This window comes from Phoenix dactylifera, chromosome 11, assembly GCF_051530095.1.
Source record: "Phoenix dactylifera cultivar Ajwa chromosome 11, Ajwa_hap1_PhDact_Kaust_v1.1, whole genome shotgun sequence".
Lineage (NCBI taxonomy): Eukaryota > Viridiplantae > Streptophyta > Magnoliopsida > Arecales > Arecaceae > Phoenix > Phoenix dactylifera.
In genome coordinates, this window is record NC_143200.1 from 12,278,337 (window position 1) to 12,297,970 (window position 19,634).

Sequence of the window (19,634 nt, forward strand, 5' to 3'; positions counted from 1 at the left end):
TACATTGCAATGAAAATATGTGCTAATATCATTTACAACAGATGGTTTTGTTATGGTGTTAAGCTAGGAAATTTTCTTCCTCGCAACAGCTTGAAAGTTCAGATTCTTCTTTGTTTTTTGACCCATGGTTTTGGAGGGGGGGCATGGTGAGTTTGAAAATTGCTGTTTTGACCTTCTTGCTGACTGTCATCATTTGGAGTCTGGAGAGTAAGAAGGCTTATTGATGGTTCTTAGGAAATCTTTTTCAAGAGTTGATGATAGGAAATCTTTTTCAAGAGTTGATGATAGGAAATCCTTTTCAAGAGCTGATGACAAAATATCAAACAAACCAACCAATAACAATAACTACTTGAGTCCTGAGTGACCTGGCCACTTCAATATATGGATATTTTGGGGTTTGTGATAGTAAAGTAATACCTACAAATGAGTGAATAATGCCACTTTCTAACAAATGTGTGCATGACATACAGACACAGAGAAAGATAAGGAAAGTTGATTTGGGTTGTTGATAAATGAAGCTGGTGATTTTGCCGTATCATATATGTATATGTTCAGTTATTTTTATTGTAATTATCATTGTTATTATTTTCTTATATAGCATGCAAGTAACTGTCCATATATCCCAATAACAGCATCAGATAATTAGCATTTACAATTGTACCTTAATTCGCCCAGCCAGAACATTGTTCATTCCTCGCTCACGAATGGCTTCAGAAATTTTATTTACATCTGCATGCCTAACTGCCTCCCAGTCCAGTGAGTCCATTCTCTCATTGCTTCTTTCTTTCTGATAACCATTGCAATATGCCTGTCTTCGCAAGCTATCCCAGTCAAAAGTCTCCACCTTTTCAGTCTCAACCTTTGCCTTCTTTGCTCTTGATTTGCTTTTGGCTCTTTCTTTTGAAACATTTTGGGAACTGCAAACTTCATCTTTTAAATTAAAGTCCAGTGTCTTGGCAACCTCTAAAGTTTCCTTTTCATTATTACATGAGTTCAAATATGTTTGATGCTCCTGGATGTATGGTATTTCAGCCTGATTGTCAACTGCATGTTGAGTGTTTTCCATTGGGAAATTGGCCTTCCTTTCTTCCTGTTGGAAGTTAGTTCTGTTATGATCCACCCTTAAGCAAGTTCGTGATTGCAAAGAATTTCTGTTTATGCATGCACATGAATCGAGTGCTTCTGTTATTTTAGCAAGAAATGCTGACTGCTCACCTGCGGAATTAGTTGCATTTCCTGATGAAAGGTTAGAGTGTCTGTCTACCATTTTTATTTTATTAGTCTTCATGGTCCCATAGGCAGTAAATGGCACGTTTGAAATGCTTTCTTCTCTTACTACATTGATATTTTCCGTGCCCACCAACATGTAGTTCAAGTTATTATCAGAATGAGAAGGTGCAGGAGAAACAGATGACACACCTCTTATCTTATGTTCTGAACATTTGAGATGGGAATTAGGTGCATATCTTATTGATCTACAAGCACCTTCAAGATTATTTAATCCACAAGTAATCTTTGTACTATTTCGACCCTCTTGACATGCCTCTTTATCAAATCCACCACAATTTTCCTCTAATAGAACTCTGTCATTGCCATGGTTGTCCATTTCCTGGTTTTGGTTATTTCCTGCAATGTGCACATTCTCCTCAAATGAAACAGAACTGTCCAAGCCACTGGACATACTTCCAGTTATTAGGTTGGCTTCAGAGTTTGACCCTGAGTTTGATCCTACTTGATCCATTGTCTGAATTAGGTAGTCCAAAGAGTTTGCAGATGAAGCAACAGAGTTTTGAGAGGAAACTACATCCTCAAGGGACTGTGTATCTTCTGATTCTGTGCTTCCTGTTACTGAAACCAAGGGGTCTATTCTGTAGTGTGGTGTTTCAAAACCTTTCTCTGTCTCACTTCCATGGATGTGCAAACCTATGCCTTCTGTATCATCCACCTTGTTACGTCTGCTATTTCTCCCTATTGATTCATTACTGCTAGCCATTTCATTTCCCTTCACATGATCAGCATCATGGATCTCCAGAGGACCCCGGTGACACAAATCTGGGCTGAACCCTTTTTCTTGCCAATTGGTAGCATCAGAGGTAACGCTGCTTCCATCTCGCTTTTCTGTTGATTCGCTTATGTTTTCTGCATTGAGATCTGCACTGTTACTCCTTGACCGAAGAGGAAATCTTGCAGCAAGGGCCATGAAGGCAGAGCTGTGAAAGACAATTACATAAGTTGGGAATCTAAAAAGAAACTTTGAAAAGAAAAAGCTACTAATTGAGAAAAGCTTGGTATCATTCTGAAGATTGACTTCTGCAAAACTGAATAACTGCTTGACAAGCTTAAAATTACCTAGAAAGATGGTCTGAAACATTCTGAGTAAGAAATACGCCTACCACAGAATCAACAACTGATCCTCTCCATGGAGAGAAGTGTCTATCCCCTAAAAGGAAAAGATAATTTTAGTATATGCAGATATTTTCCAACTTTCTTGCAGAAGTGGGTAGGGAATTACAAGAGAAGATAATGTTCTTGCAAATTGCCAGCCAGTGTCTGTTCTGCATTACTCTTATAAACATACACATGTTGGTTTGTGTGATTTGTATAGACCTAAAACTCTCTCATTGAATTCATAAAATTCTTGGATTCATTACCTTAACATCAAGTCAAACGTCCTTTATGTTTGATGTGAGAAGTTTCTGTCTCATAGCCAAGTTGCTGGCAAGAATACATTGATATCTTTCATCTCTTCTGTTAACTCTTGGTATCTATAATGACAATTTGTTTAGAAAAAACCCAAAATAGAAAAGAGTTATTACTACATTTTTATGTAAGAGTCATAATTTGTGTTTATGGTTTAACAATTCAGAGAACATTTCATGGAACAAACCTTTATTGTAGTTCATTTTCCATATGCTAAGACCTGCAATTGGGCTGTCTACATGATTTGTCTTGAGTCATATAAGCACATCAATACACGTAAATTGTGATTTAGCATTAGAAAGAGAAAAAGGTGTTTGCTTAAATTCTAAACATAGTTAACCATTGAATTTCAATTAAAACAAATTCTCATTATTCAGGAAGATGCTTCATATGTCTTTCTTTTCCTTATTCTAGTTATGAATTATCTTCTTCAATGCAAGGTACCTGAATTATATGCCCTAGGGTATGCCAGTAGCAAAGATTGCTGACATAGCACCAGTCTATAAGCTATATTTACATATCCATCATACCTGGATTTGGGTGGTTAGGGGAGATTCAGTTTTATAGGAATGTAATTGACCAGTACAAAAGATGAGGACAACTCTTTCCTTTCTTTAGACAGCATGCTTGTATATGAACAAGGTATAGAAATTGATTATTTGGCAAACAAATATTTAGAGATATTGTGAACAGAACCTTGGACCAGACGCATGCGTGCAATGAATGAATCTGCACGACCATGAAATACTCGCCTTTCTTCTTCCCACCATTTTTCTTTATCCACATCCAATCCATCAGCTTCATCACTGCATGCCTTCCCCATCAAAATCTTCCATACCCTATTTGTCTCTTCATCCAATTCAACCTTAGCCCGTGGGCGCTGTTTCTTGCTTATATCAAAAGGCCCCTCATATGGAACCATCATATTGCCACTAAAAAGAACAAGAGCATTTTGTGGTTCAGCTGCACTGTGCACCTGCCCTCCCTCTAAGTCCAGTTTTTGTATCTTCCAAATAACATCATTCATATTATTTACATATGGAATAATTGCTCGAGACATTGGGTTGATGAAGTGCAGTTCTCGAACACTGTTGCTAATCGGGTAGCCTTGTATGGGAATGCTTTGAACATGATGCAAGTTCTTTTCTTGAAAATCTCCTCCTAATGCAGTTGATTCAACAGATTTTTGCTCCAGAGGACCATAAATGCATGGCCCAAGCTTATGTTCATGATCCACATTTAAAGGAATGATCTTGACGAGAAGAGCATGTGCATTTCTTGTACGCCTTTTTCTTTTCATCTTCATACATTTGTCTGCAAAAAAGGTTTCACTGCATGCTTCAGGTGGTCTTTCAGGAGTTGGCAATAGGTGATTGCAGCCTATGATGGAAGCAAAGGAAGTCAACTTCCTGGCTCGGACTGGTATCTTTGATCTCTTCTTTGTCGGTCTTCTCGTATGGCGAAATGTCAATGTGCACTCTGGAGATTGCAACTTATCTGATATCAGTAACTTTTGTGCATCTGCAGATGCAAACTCTTTGGAATAACATTGCATAGATTGATGATATTCTAAGTCTTGCTTCCCTGTCCTCGTCCTTTTTTGCCCCTCTTGAGAGTACGAACCATGGCTGCTTGTTTGATCAAATCTGCTAGCCTGATTTATCTCTTTACTTCCCTGCATGAAGGCGGCATCTTTTGAAAGTCCCCAACCAGTTTGAGCACTATCGATATGACTGTAGTCCCGTTTCATTCCTGTCTTGTCATTGTCATCTTCTACTAAGATCAAATCTGCCTTTTCATTTGGATTTACCTGCTTCTGACAGGTTTGCAGTTTTGGCTGTTGACCACAAATGGGGTTTTTCATACTATTCCTATTACCAGCAAAATTCTTCGAAGTTTCTTTCAATGATTCCCTTTTAAAAGACTGAGCAGGTGGGGTTGGAATTTCTGGCAACATTATATACTCTTCCAGCATTTGGTTTAGTGAACGAGCGAGATCAAATACTAATCCAGCTGATGAATTTTCCATGACCACTTCTATTTCGTGGCTGAGCTGCAACTTTGATTTACTTCTGGAGCTAGTAGAAGTATGTCTAGGTCTCCCTCTACCCCGAAATTGTACATTGTTGCTTGTTGATTCTAGGTGTTTATTTACTGGTCCACCTTCAGATTCAAACTTTAACCGTCGCCTGACTGGTTTGGTCCCATTTATAACATGTGGATCAGCACTTGTCCCTTCTGCATTTGATCTGCCAACAGTTTCTCTTGTAGTATTTGGGGATGTGTCCGAAGAATTTAGGCTTTTCTTCTCCCGGATGTATGTCTTACTATGATTTTCATTTTTCCTGACTGGCATGGGCGTAACAGGCTTTGGTGTTAACGGCTGCAGGGTTTTAGTTGGCTTGCCTTCTTGAATAACCTTCGGCATGTACCTTTTCCGTCTTGTCTTTTGCCTTGGTGTGCTGTTCAAGCTTATTCCTGGGTAATTCCTTTGTTCATCCTTTCCAGATTCCAATTGTTGAGGAGCCAACAATTTTTTTACATGCTGTTCAACTCCCTGAGGTGGAGAAGAGCACCTCTCGTTTGCAGTTGTTGGCACTGAGGGATTACGGTTAGAGCATTGATCTTGCTCCCGATTTTTTTCCCCATCAGTTAACTCTTCGCAAACTAGATTAATCACCTCTGGAGGAATACGATCTTGCACTCTCTTCACAATATCTGGGGTTACAAGTGCCAAAAATCGTAAGGAACCATTGTTCACATTCTCCTTTGCTGAGCTTTGCCGTATGTCGGTCTCCAGGTTGTTTTCCATATTGTTTAACTCTACATCAACCAAATCAACCAGTTCACTATGTATAGCACCTTGTATTTCTTTACCCTTGGCTGGCGTCGGAGGGGCTACTGGAAGGTGTTCTTCCTCTTTCATGCTGGTGCAAGCCGCTTCCTTTGTCACAGAATTAAGATTTGGAGCAAATGGAAAACAAAGACCATCTGCAAGATACAAGTAAATAATAACCTACCTTGATTCGAGCTCATGAAAACCTACATCAATGATAAACCAAGAATAATAACATGAATATGTCTGCTATGTATCTAGGGTTCCCTAGGGTAAAACCAAGAGAAAATATCTATGTAGAACTCGCTCTGAGGACACATACTACCCTTGTTAGAAACACTTGAAATCATCAAGGCTTTCCCATTCACCAGAAACTGATTTGGCAAACAGGACAGATTTTTTATGGTGCCTATCTGAGTAAACTCCAAAAGACTGGAGGATGACTTGTTCTTTAGATCTGCATTACCAAATACCATGATATTTCTGAAGGGTATGTGCAGAGATCGGTGGTGGTTGTGTGCAAACTGGCATTGTAAATGTGAACCGGTGCTGTAGAAGATGTAGTAGCCCCCTTTGAGCTATAGAGTTCTGGAATGCGATCACCAATACCTCTTGAACCGGAGCTTGAACACCGGCCACCTATAGCAGAGGCACTGCATGGTTCAAGGGAGGTTGAACTGCCTGCTGGAATCCCCTGGTCATTGTCTGAGATGGGGGTCCTTCTCTTGGGGACTGCCGCAGCCAGAACCCGAGGGCCCTTCTTCTCCAAGTCCTGCTGCTGCTGAAGCTGAGCTTCTCCACTTGTATCCATCCCAAAATATCTTCCACAAAGATAAAGAATCAGCAGAAAAATCAAATATATCTTCCTCTACTGCTACAACAACTACAATCTTTTGTAGTGAGGCTAATTTGAAAATAAATCTTAAAAAGAAAAGAAAAGAGAACAAAAACGGATTAATATCTTTATCTTCCTCGATAATTTCAGAAGCAAAACTCCATCACTGCATCTGAAAACGACTCCTCCGAGCCGGGAGGAAATCTATTCGCAGGCGAAATGCAATAACCCACACATAACACAGAAAGCAAGAAAAGATCAAATGTTTGGATAGAAAAGTTCATCTATTGTCATAAATGAATTAATGGACGAAATAAAACTTAAGCGATAGTAAATATTTTACACAAGTGAAACGTAGATGGAAGCAGATTTTTTCAGTGGGGAAAAGAAAACAAAAATCCCAACTGAACCTTATGATCTCTCCTGCCACAGTCTGTTTCAGCCATTCCACATGAACAAGCTAAATAAACTAAACAAAAATTGGGGGGGGGGGGGGGGGGGGGGGGGGGGGGGGGGGGGGGAAGCAATCTGACCTCCTGAAGAAGTGCTCTCTCGCTGTACAATGGAGAAGAACAGGCCTCTCTTCAGAGCTAGGAAGAGAGAGACAGACAGGCCAAGAAGAGGAAGAAGAAGAAGAAGGCTTCCACTCAGACTCAGCCTTTTCCCCTTTTTAGAGCGCAACGCATATTTAATTTAATACATAAAATAATCATTAATGAAATAAATGTGTACAAATACTATCCTTTTTTTTTTCCACCAGTATCAACGGGGCTTGCTCGCAACCGCAATCTTTCGAAACGGATTTTATAGCACAAAAAGGGAGGGCGTAGTAAAAACTAAAAAGGAGGGCGTAGCCGAGAAAACTCGGAGAGTATACGACGGTTGGAGTTTGGAGGGCAACGTGATACCTACCCACTGGTCGAACGGGCCGCGTGAGCCGCTGAGCACTCGTTGACACTTGGCTCCTGCCACCAGAACCTGCCGTTTGTTGCCTCCGTCACCGGCCGCCTCCTCGGGGCTACGCAACAAACCGTCCCCACCCACTGCTTTGCTCGGACCTCAACGCTGCTTGCTTTTACCGCTCGCATTTTCCCATGCATTTCGTGCTTAAGGTAATGGGGCGTGTCATTGTTGGGGATGCAAACCTGGCCGTACGATCCGAAAGGCTCCTGCTTGGTTTCACGGGATGCAAACATATCAGGCTTGTGATTTAAGTTAGGTGGTAAACGGAAGACGAGTTGCCGCGAGCCTTGCGTTGGCGTGATTTACTCTGTGCTCCGTGTTGGAGTTGTCTTCATCCAAGTCATCTAAAGTTTTATCCGCGGGAAAGTTCAATGTACGAATGAATACGATTTATTTAAATTAAATATATTGCGTTTACCCTGTTTTAGAATAACTTTCAAAACTTATCCGGTTTGCCGCGCAAAAATTAAACGGAACAGTTTGGATCCTCTGCAGTGCATGCACTGAACGAATAAGTCTGTACGAGCCTTATTATCAAATAGGCTACAATAGATAACCTTGCATGTCATACATAGCATCTTGTTGCTGGCGGCTACTCGAGTGGCACAACAGCGCAACTATCCATGGTCGAAGAAATATATAAAAAAGCAAATAAATAAAAAAAAAATAAATTTAAAATTTTATGTACAGAAAACTCCTTCTTATCTATAAAAATATTTATATAATATACATATAGAAAGGAAACATAATTAATAATTAAAATTTGAAAATTTTACTTGGGATTTAGTTTCTCATTAATAAGTTAGAAAATTATAGGCATGGAAAAAAGTTCCTCTTAAGCTATCCAAGGTTTCCAACTTTATGACTATCATTCAAATTTTTTATTTAGATAAAGTTTTATTAAATTTCAATAAAAATAATAAATAATTTTTATTTAATATAGTTTAAATAATTTAGTTTTGAGAAAAAGACTTAGATACCTCCTCAACTTAGGTCCATTTCACTTGGTAAGTTAGTTAAGCGGTTCAATATGGTCCCAAGTTCTATTTAGCGTTCGTCGTCATTAAAACACTATTATAAAGTATAGTTTTGCCCTCACAAGAATGGCTTATTTATGAAAAAAATACTCTCTCTTCTCCTCCTCTCATCCCTTTGTGTTCCACCACCTCTTCTTCTAGTATCTCCTCCTATTTAAACACACCAGCCACCATTATCATCATCCCTCCTCTCTATCTAATCTGATCTCCTCCGAGCTCCATCCACTTTCACCACCTCCTCTCCCAATGCGACCCCCTTCTCCTCTCTAAATTCTACCGCTATTCTCATGCCTTCTCTCCATCAACCCTTCCTCTCAAACCTGATCTGAGCCCCACCCTCTCCCATCACCTCCTCTTCTTTGACCCCACCCCCTACTCACTCCCACCATCTCCATTTAACCTAGTCCGAACATGCTCACTCCCACCATCTCCTCCCTCTTTCTTAATCTTGCCACTATCCTCATCCCTTCTCTCCATCCCTCTTCTCTATTTAAACCACTCCTCACAAGGATATTTCAATTCTAAAAGTCTCTTGTGACCATCACATGATGAAATCCCATAAATCCAGATAAATGAATATAGATAGTGGAACCATGCTGAATCACTTAACTAAATTTATGAACTACTTTGAAACTTTTTTAAACTTAATGGACACTAAGTTAAACTATCCTTAAGTTGAGAAAGTATTAAAGTAATTTTTTTTCAATTTTTATATCTAAATGTCTAACAGACATGTATTGTAACTCTATCTGTTAGCAAATAATTTTAAAACTTAATCCCTTTGCAATGAGACAAGCCACATAAAACTTTTGCTCTCAATTTACTAGTCAGTTTTCGCTTTTATGAGAAAAATATTTTTATTTTTAATCACAAAATTCATCTATAATAATGTTCTTTAGAAGGTGGTGGGAGATCTATTCATGGAGGTATCCTCGAGCTAAGTGGCAGAAATATTTTCAGGTGATATCAGTTGAAAAGCATAATCTCTAAGACTCGATCTAATTATGATATCCAACATTGGACCTATTTGGTTCATTCTAGGTGAGAAGCACCAATAAATAACAGCTAACTTTTCTCTTCAATCTATTGTATTTTATTTAATATAAATATAAATATTTAAAAATCTTGGTTATATTTTTTTGTATACATTTTTAATGCTCCAACCAAAAGTAGAATATCATATTAAATCAAAGATTTGCATCATTAATCAAAAAGATACATTTGTATATCATGTAAGATTGACAAATTAAAATTAATAAAGTACATATATATATGTATGTATATATACTTATATATACAAATATGTAAACATATCTACATACATATGTATATACAAAGACACACATACATTATACATTATATATGTGTGTGTGCATGCGTGTGTGTGTGTGTATGTATGTATATATATGTGTTTGCGTCTGTATATATGTATACATACATACATACATACATACATACATACATACATATACACACGCACATATATACATACCCATTTTTTCGTAAGCAAAAAATATCCTTACTTTTTACAACTCTTAAGGATATTTTATGTCTTTACAATCCCACATTAGCATACATACATATATGTGTATATATGTTGCCCAAAAAGACAACCCAAGAGGGGGGGTGAATTGGGTTTTAAAGTAATTATTGCAATTAAAAATTTTGTGAGTAACTAATTAAAACTTATTGCAAGTGGATTAATTAGTTGCTATATGCAGTGGATGAAGGGAAAGGAAGAGACAATGAAACAATCACAAACACAAGCGATTTTATAGTGGTTCGGAGCTATCCCTTGCTCCTACGTCCACTTCCCAAGCCTCACTTGGGAGTTCACTATAATCCCTCGGATTACAGCCGGTTGTTTTACAAGTTCACAACCCAACTTGTTGTTTTACGAGATCACAACGAACTCGGTCGGTTTTCACAGGCTCACCGACTAGAACCACCCGATTGTTTTTCCGGGATCACAATCAAACCCTTACACCGTTGGTTTTAACCTCGGCTCACCAACAAACCTTAACACCCTTGATTCAATCTCCTGATTGAATCAAATAAGAAACAAATAGTTTAAAACAAGTAAAAAAGGAAGCTTCTCAAAAAGCGTATTTAAACAATATAAGCAAGGAAGAGTTAGAAGCCCTCAAACAGATTTTGGAGGTGGAGGAAGGGGCTTTTCAAACTCTTTGACTCCTCTTGAATTTGCTGAAGATTTGCTGTCAGGAGGAGAGCCTTGAATGTGAGGAAGACGGTTGGAGAGTAGACTTCAATGCACTTCTTCCTTCTTTTTCTTGTAATTACTCTAGAGAGCCTTTGGTTGGTGAAAATCCCTTTTGCTTTGAATGGAGTCTCTCTTTCTTGCTCTATTACTGTTCATTCAGGCTATTTAAGCCATTCTCAAAGAAAAATAGCCGTTAGACACAGATTGAAGGCCGTTCTGCACATTCTGCAACTCCTGACAAAATGTCCGTTGGGATTGGAGTCGACTCGCTCGATCAGGAGTCGACTCGAGTGTTGCTGGAGTCGACTCATGCTTTACTGGAGACGACTCGGCCACTATTCAAAATTCAAAATAAAGTGCCGTCCCGTTCTGGAGTCGACTCGTCTGAACCTGGAGTCGACTCGCCAATTGTCCGGAGATGACTTTCCCTTCTGGAGACGACTCGATCTTCAGGATTCCAAAATCATCCTCCCGATTTTACTTCCTCGAGTCGACTCGGATTTTCTTGAAGTCGACTCGGCTCTCAGAGCCTGAAAGACAGGTCTTCTGTCTTTGAACTTGATCTGTCTCGGAGTCGACTCGGACTTTGCGGGAGTCGACTCGGCTCTCAGACACGAAATACCGATCTTCTGTCTTTGGAGTTGAATTGCCTCGGAGTCGACTCGGACTTTGCGGGAGTTGACTCGGCTCTCAGACACCGAAGTACCGGTCTTCTGTCTCTGGAGTTGAACTGCCTTGGAGTCGACTCGGACTTTGCGGGAGTCAACTCGGCTCTCAGACACCAAAGTTAGCTCTCTGACTTTTAGCCTTGCATTTCTCTGAGAGTCGACTCTTGCTTCCTTAGGAGTCGACCTGCCAACCGTCGAAGTCGACTCGAGTTCTTCAGGAGTCGACTCGGCTCTCAGAGTCCAAAATGGCTTCTCTGTCTTTCTGTCTGTTACTCCATGGAGTCGACTCGTACTTTGCTGGAGTCGACTCGGCAAACATCGGAGTCGACTCTAATTCTTCAGGAGTCGACTCGGTGACAGGGTCTGAGATTTATCTTTCTGTTCTGCTGTCTGTTCTCAGTCGGAGTCGACTCGTAATGTGCCGAAGTCGACTCGAGCTTGTGCCAGTGCTTCTGATACACTTGGAGTCGACTCGAGCTTCAGACTTTGGTTCAAATTGATTTCCATACTTAGCCAAAATGTATTGAACCAAGGCTAAGACAATTAAACATAAATTCACAAATATTTGGCTGAAACACTAGATTGAATTCATTAGTATAACATAAGATATACTCAAATGCTTTGAGCTCATCAAAATCAAATAGGGTTATAATCAATCACTCCACAATATACATACATACCTACATATATACACACACACACACACACACATACAAATATGTACACACACACATATGTATGTATGTATGTATGTGTCATGTATATATGTATGTGTATATATATATGTGTGTGTGCTATCTTTGGCCCCATGTTCTTTATAGGCATTTCTCAATGCCTTTTCTATCGCGGAAGTAGCTAATGATTAAACTTAACAACTTTGGACAAACTATACATGGGAGTTTCTCTTCATATAGCTCGAATCATTCTTAGATGCTTGAAAGGTATCTTTCCTTAATTGGGTGGTTCGTGCATGCACAAACTAGCACCGACCGCAATGGCAAGGAACTATGATGAATAGAGTTAGACACAAAGTGTCATACTTTTTTCTTGTAACGGTTGAGGAGTTTCTTTCTTTAAGGGTGCGGGACGCTTGCGGAGTCCGTGCCTTCAGATGGATGCAGTGGTAGTGAGGCAGGCTTACGATAACTTTGGTTGGGATCGTCGTCTGACGCACATCATTCATTTGAAATAATCTTCCAAATTTTTTGCTCTATTAGCATAGCGTTTGGAGACCGAAGCTCATTTGGTTGTTTCGGGTTGTCCTCGTCCACCCACCTAGGACCTATCAAGGGGAGGAAAGTGGAAGGTTGATATAAAATGGACAGCGCATTCTATTTTTAAGATCATGAAGTTACAACTTTGTCCTTCATGTGTTATCATGCTTATTGGTATCTCTTCGAATTTAGTTAACACTATTTTCTTTTCATTATATGCTAGATTTATTTGTTTTACTTCATTTCGGGGGGCTTTAAAGGTGGGGAAGGGCAAGCGAGCAACCAACAAACCAATTTATGTAAAGGAAATATGAAAGCTGTTGCATGTTATAACACCCATTTTCTTGCTTCCATTATTTCTTCGAGCCAATGAAGGAGGGCTATTTCTCTGTAGCCATGAGAGTTGAGACCAATAAAAGAGCAAGTATGCCTAGCTTTGTTAAGTTGTGTGCTTATGCACTTCAGTTAGCTCTTGCTATTGCTTCAAGGCAATCCCCCTCGCTTTCTTCCATTTGGTCTCACATCAAAGAGTAAAAATTTCCAATGTGCATTGCTAGTTTTCACTTTGTGCATCCATGCTCTATTCGTTCCCTATGCTTCTGTATGAGTGAGATTTCAAATAAAGCATTTTTTTTATTGACTCAGGTCAGGGAGGAATCCCCAAGGTGTAGTTTCTGTTGCTTTCATTGTAGTGTTTTATTAGATAAAATCTGCATACTAGGAACTCCTTGCTAATTTTCAAGCTCAGCAATACTTAATCGATTTTTTAGGACAATTGACCGCAACCTAGCTACTTCATGGGTACAGCCAAACCTTACAAGCCAACTATTTTTTTATGGTGTCAGCTACACCAAAAACCCCACATGAGATTTTCTAATCTCGTGTACAAAAGAAAGAAAATGTATGCAATATAACCTCTACAAATGATGGATTGATGCTGTTGAAGCTCATGTTTGATTGCTTTGAAAATTAGGATCTTGGTGAGTAGAGTTCAACACTTTTTATTTTTTTTTATGCTTGCTCTTAATGTTGCGATAGAATTTGAAGATTGGAAGTTGAAGGTTTCTCTCAATATTTGGAAGCTCTCTTTGAAGTGGGTGAAGTTAAATGGTCACTTCTTAGATTGATCCTCAAAAAGTGATGATAAACTTGTATTCTTTTTCTTTTACCTTATCCACTCACTTTTCTTGATTTCCTCTCTTCTTCTTATCTTTCTTGGATGTTCATATACATTTATATCTTCAACAACTAGTTTGGAAGATATTTCTGAATATTAGAGAGGCTAAAATAGTCGTTGTGAGTGAATATAGTCATTTTGGTTTCACAGAAAAACTAACCATTACTATTATTAGGCGAAGATGGGTCGACTTGAATTCTTCAGGAGTCGACTCGTGATTTTCGGAGTCGACTTGTGAAAAAGCTATTTTAAATTGCTTTCTATTTTCTTTCTATGGCTATTTAGGGGTTGACTCGTTTATATTGGGGTCGACTTGTCCACTACAGAAACTCCCAAAAACTCTTCAAAAAACTTCTCCATACTTCTCTAACCTCTCAAACTCATTGAACTCCCAACATAAAAAATTAACCACTCCAAAAATAGAAAATCATTATTATCATACTCAAATATTTTATCCTCATCAAAATCAATCCATTGGGTCAACAACCTTCCCCTTTTTGATAACGACAAAACTTTGAGTATATGCAAAATATAACATATTGTGTTTCTTGGATTTATTTATAATTAATTTATTTCTATAAAATATATGAAGTAAATAAATATATGCCTTAAGAACATACTTCATGAATGCTTCAGAAAATATTTAGATTAACCCAAGCTAATATATATTCAATTAAATATATACTCAACCTACTCTCTCCCCCTTTTTGACAACATCAAAAAGTTGCATTCTAAAATTTATCAAATATCAAGAGCATTATAGCTACTTCAAGTTTGTTCCAATCAATATTTATGGAAACTGAAGAGCTTAAAGATTAAAAAAATGAGTGGCTTTTAAATTTTGAAAATTTCAGACTTAACAATAGTTAACTTTTTCTCTCTCCTTTTTTCATTAAATTAGACTAATTTAAGATCAATTTTAGTGGTGCTAAAAAATATCAAATATTAGAGTTGTAATTTGGTTTATGATTGAAGCACATAATATAACAACCAAATAATAAGCTTCAAAGGGTATCAGAATAAATTTAGATTTAAATTTCAGTTAAGGCTTATTAGAGAAAATTAGGATTACTTTTTATTTCTTTATATGTTTAGCATTCTTTCTCCCCTTTCTTTGTAGAAGCTTTAATTTATGCTATCAAGTCCCATATGATCTCTCCCACTTAATCAATCATTCCATTTAAAGTTTCAGAATTTGAGAATAGTTTTTCAATTAAACTTTCAGATTAAATAATTTAAGACAAGTGTTCTCTATCTATTACAATTCAATTTGACTTAGCTTTCTTTATTTTCAAATTATAGGCAACTTAGGTCATTAAGATTAAGAGTATCATGATAAGAGTATATATGTTTCAAAAATATCAGAAACTTTATAGAAACATAATTGAAACCAAATATTAGGCTAATATTTATAAATTTTAACAAATATCAGTGCATAGTAACATGTATCAAGGCATTAAGTACAAATATCATGAATTAAAACATGTTAGGCGTCACAAAGAGGTATATCAAAATCAATCCATTCTACCTAATTTATAAATTCAAATTCATTCATTCATTTTTCATAATTCATTGTGTTCCATCTTAGGGTTTTGTTTCTTTCATATATGTATGATTTAATTTCCAGCTTTTACAATAATTTCAAGTTCAAATCAAAATACCCTAATATTGATTTATGTTTGATGAAATCAAGTTTTAGAATTGGATATCCAAATTCTCTTAGATCCTTATTGGCTGGTAATTATTGATCCATTAGAAACCCATATTTTTTTATTTCCATCAGTAGCATTGTTTCTAAGTCAACATGAATATGCCAAATATCCTTTTGTTCCATAATAATTACATTTTCTAAACGAGTGATTAGAGTTTGTTATTTTATATCTAATTTTTTTTCTCCGTGTATGAATTTTGAAAGCTTAGTATTTAAGTCTTCTACGTTTAATTTTAGATCATTATTTTTCATAGTTAATTGATTTTTTTCTTTTGAATAAATTTTTTTTTCTTTAGACAATTTGGACTTTATTTTTTAAAATTCTTTATTTTTCTTGCTTAATTGTTTAATTCAAACAAAGATCTTCAAATGTATCTTGTAATTCATCTAACATAAAATCAAAATGGGATTTCGATTTTATCTCATTTTCTTATGCCATAAATTATAAGCTGTTTACTTTTTGTTCTTCTTCTTCTTTGGAGCTAAATTCTTCTATGTCACTCCTAGTTCTCTTCTTCTTCTTTTTGTTATTTGGCTTCTCCTTAGCCAAAGCTTTCTTTCCTCTTATCTTTTTCTTCTTTTCTTTGTTCAACTCCCCCTCAGTTGAAGTTTTACTTCTTCCTTCTTGCTTCTTCTTTTTCATAAAGTTTTTGAATTTTCTGGTAATTAAGAATAGGTCCTTATCTTCAGTACCAGATTCTTCAATTGTTGTGCCAGCTTTCTGATTAGAGGACTTAAATGCTAACATTCTTTTTCCTTCATTGCTATCCTCTTCTTGATTCCTCATGCACAGCTCATAGGTCATGAGAGAACCCAAGAGCTACTCCAAAGATAGCTCATTAGATTCTTTGCCTCTTAAATAGTTGTCACCTTTGCTTCCCAAGACCTGAGCAGAGATCTAAGAATCTTCTTCACAAGATCATCATTAGTATATGATTTTTCTAATGTTTTCAAATCATTAATAATATTTGAAAATCTTGAAAATATTTCAGAAATAGACTCATATGATTCCATTTTACATATTTCATAGTTTTGTGTTAGCATATTAATTTTTTATTCTTTCATATTATTCGTTCTTTTATAAATTATTTCTAATTTATCCCAAATTTTTTTAGTAAAACAATATGTACAGGTTCTATTAAATATATTTTTATTAAGTGCACAATAAACTATATTCATTGCTTTAGTATTTAGTTGAGCTAATATCTTTTCATTATTGTCCCATTCACTTTCGTGTTTGACAACCTGAATTTTATATATAGTTTTAGTGGGTGTGTGTGGCCCATGCACTATTATATATATTTCATAAATCATAACTTTGTGCTTGAATAAAAATTTTTATTCGGGCCTTCCAATAGGTCTAATTAAACCCACTAAAAAGAGGAGGCCTTATTTTAGCAAAAAAAAAGAGGAGGCCTTACAAAGGAGTGTCCTTAAGCAAAGAACATTCCAAAGATTGCCATATGAATCTTAAGCTCTAGATGGTTAGGCCTATAAAAGATAAAAGAGTACTTGCTCTAATACCACTTGTTGCCTAAAATGATAACCCAAAAGAGAGGGTGAATTGAGTTTTTCAAAACTTTTTACAAACTTAAATAATTCTTAATTAAAACTAATATGTAATTTAAGTATGCATAGCATAATGAATGATATATAAGTACAGAAGATAAAACAAGCACAAATAAATCAAACACCAAGATTTTATAGTAGTTCGGAGCCAACTCAGCTCCTACATTCACTCCCTAAGGCTTTTTCTTTGAGAATATCATTATAATCTATAAATAAGATTACAGCTCAGTTATTTTTCGGGCTCACAACCAAACTTGGTTGATTTTCTCTAGCAATCAATTAAAATCAAGCTGTTTTGCTGGTACCGCTAAATCAACCCTAAGTTCCAACTCTTTGGAGCTCCTTGTTGATTTTCAAAAAACTTAGCCAATTTTTTAGAGTAATCGACCGTAACCTAGCTATTTTATGGGTACAGCCAAATCTTACAAGTTAGCTGATTTTTCACGGTGTCAGCTAATCTCATAAGGTGAATATGGTCATTTTTATTTTGTAGAAAAACTAGTTGTTACTGTTGTCATGCGCATTAGGGTTGACTTGAATTCTTCAAGAACCGGCTCGTGATCTAATGGCTCAACTCATGATCTTTAGATGTCGACTCATGATCTTCAGGGATTGATCGTGAAAGGGCTATTTTAAACTGCTTTCTATGTTCTTCCTATGGCCATTCAAGAGTCGACTCCTTTATACTGAGGTCGACTCATCCACTGTAGAAGCTCCTAAAAACTCTTCAAAAACTTTTCTATGGTCATCTAACCTCTCAAACATATTAAGCTCCCTATACAACAAATTAATCACTCCAAAAATACAAAATCATTATTATCATACTCAAATATTTTATCCTCATCAAAATCACTCCATTAGATCAACAAGTACCATAGTCTTACAACTTGAGTTCCAATTAGGTGTCTTAAAATTTTTTTAACTGCAATTAAATATAATTCTTTAGGATTGGTTTAATATCTTGCACACATTCAAGTACTAAACATTATATCTAGTCTACTAGTAGTAAGATAAAGTAATGAACTTATTATTCTTATATAAAGCTTTAAATCAATACTTTTACCATGCTCGTCGTGATCAAGCTTGTGTGAAGGACTCATTGGGGTGCCAATTGCCTTGGCATTCTCCATCACAATTTTCTTCAAGATTTCTCTAGTCTACGTACTTTGGTTGATGAAGATCCTCTCTAATTGTTTGACTTGAAGTTCAAGAAAGAATGTAAGTTCCCTTATCATGTTCATCTCGAACTCTCCATTTAGTAGCTTGGAAAATTTTTGATATAAAACTTCATCAATAGTACCAAAAATAATATCATCCACACATATTTCTATAATTAAGAGATCATTATTCTTTCTTTTATAAAAAGAGTAGTGTCCACATTTCCTCTTACAAAGTTACTTTTAAGTCAAAAATTTCTTAATCTTTCATACCAAGCACGGGATGATTACTTTAAACTATACAGAGCCTTGTTTATTTATCAATATGATTGGAAAACTTATAATTTTCAACTCCTGGAGGTTATTCTATATAAACCTCTTTAGCCATGTGACCATTTAGTTTTACATCCATTTGAAAAAGTTTGAAATTCATAAAACAGAAAAAATCAAGTAAAAGCCTAATCACTTCTGATCTAGATACTGGTGCACAAGTTTCATCAAAATCAATACATCCTTCTTGATTATAACCTTATGCAACTAATCTAGCTTTACATTGCTATTTTCATCCAACTTATTTCTATATACCCATTTAGTTCCAATTATAGGCTCTTTTTACTAGGTTTCATATTTTGTTTCTTTCAAATTGATTAATTTCCTCTTGCATTATATTTGCCCAAATATGATTTTTTTTGCTTTTATAGTTTTAGGTTCTATTTGAGAGATAACAGCTAAATGATTACAAATATTCCTAAGTAATGATTTAGTTTTTACCCCATGAGATGGATCATCTATAATTAGCTCTTTGAGATTATGAGCAAACATTCACTCCTTGAGTAATTCATGTCTACCTTGAGGTTCATCCAGTTGATCTTGCTTGTCTTCTTCTTCATTCTTATTTCCATTTTTCATTTCTTTTTTAGATTCATCAAATAGAATATGAATGAATTTCTCTACCACTAGTATCTCTACCACCAGTATTTTTTTGTTTAAAATCCTATAAACTTTGCTGGTGGAAGTGAATCCTAGAAAGATGGCTTCATCTGATTTTACATCAAATTTTCCTAACATATCCTTTCCATTATTCAAAACAAAACATTGATAACCAAAAGTATAAGAATATCCAATATTAGGTTTTTGCCTTTCCAAAGTTTGTATGGAGTTTTCTTTAAAACAGGCCTTATCAAGGCACGATTTAAAATGGAATATTCTGTATTAATTGCTTCTGCCTAAAAATACTTTAGAAGGTTGTTTTCATATAGCATGCTACAGGTCATTTCTTCTAAGATTCTATTTCTTGTTCTACTACCCTATTTTGTTGAAGGTGTTCTAGGTGCAGAAAAATTATATTCAGTACCATTTTTATTACAAAATTTTTCAAAATCATAATTTTCAAATTTAGTTCTATGGTCATGTTGAATATGTAAGATTTCTAGATCCTTTGTATTTAAAATTTTTTTGACAAAGTTTTGAAAAATAGCAAAGGCTTCATCCTTATGAGCTAAAATCAAACCCAAGTAAATCGAGAGTAATCATCGGTAATCACAAA

At 36.2% G+C, this 19,634-nt stretch overlaps 1 protein-coding gene across 4 annotated transcripts in view; it reads right to left on the reverse strand.

Moving 5' to 3' along the window:
- The window catches only part of LOC103717263 (protein ROS1A-like), a 31,041-nt gene extending 23,861 nt beyond the window's left edge, over positions 1–7,180 (reverse strand). For 2 of the 4 annotated variants that reach the window (XM_088706819.1, XM_088706818.1), the window contains exons 1-5: positions 6,905–7,149; positions 6,146–6,357; positions 3,397–5,691; positions 2,350–2,440; positions 662–2,210 (exon numbers count right to left, since the gene is read on the reverse strand). In XM_088706819.1, the coding sequence (XP_088562945.1) occupies positions 662–2,210; positions 2,350–2,440; positions 3,397–5,691; positions 6,146–6,347 (4,137 nt within the window). In that variant the 5' untranslated portion in view covers positions 6,348–6,357; positions 6,905–7,149. Of the gene's footprint in view, positions 1–661; positions 2,211–2,349; positions 2,441–3,396; positions 5,692–6,145; positions 6,576–6,904 lie in introns of all 4 variants that reach the window. The other 2 variants (XM_008805582.5, XM_088706817.1) reach the window with 2 other exon arrangements.
- Positions 7,181–19,634: the final 12,454 nt, after the last annotated feature.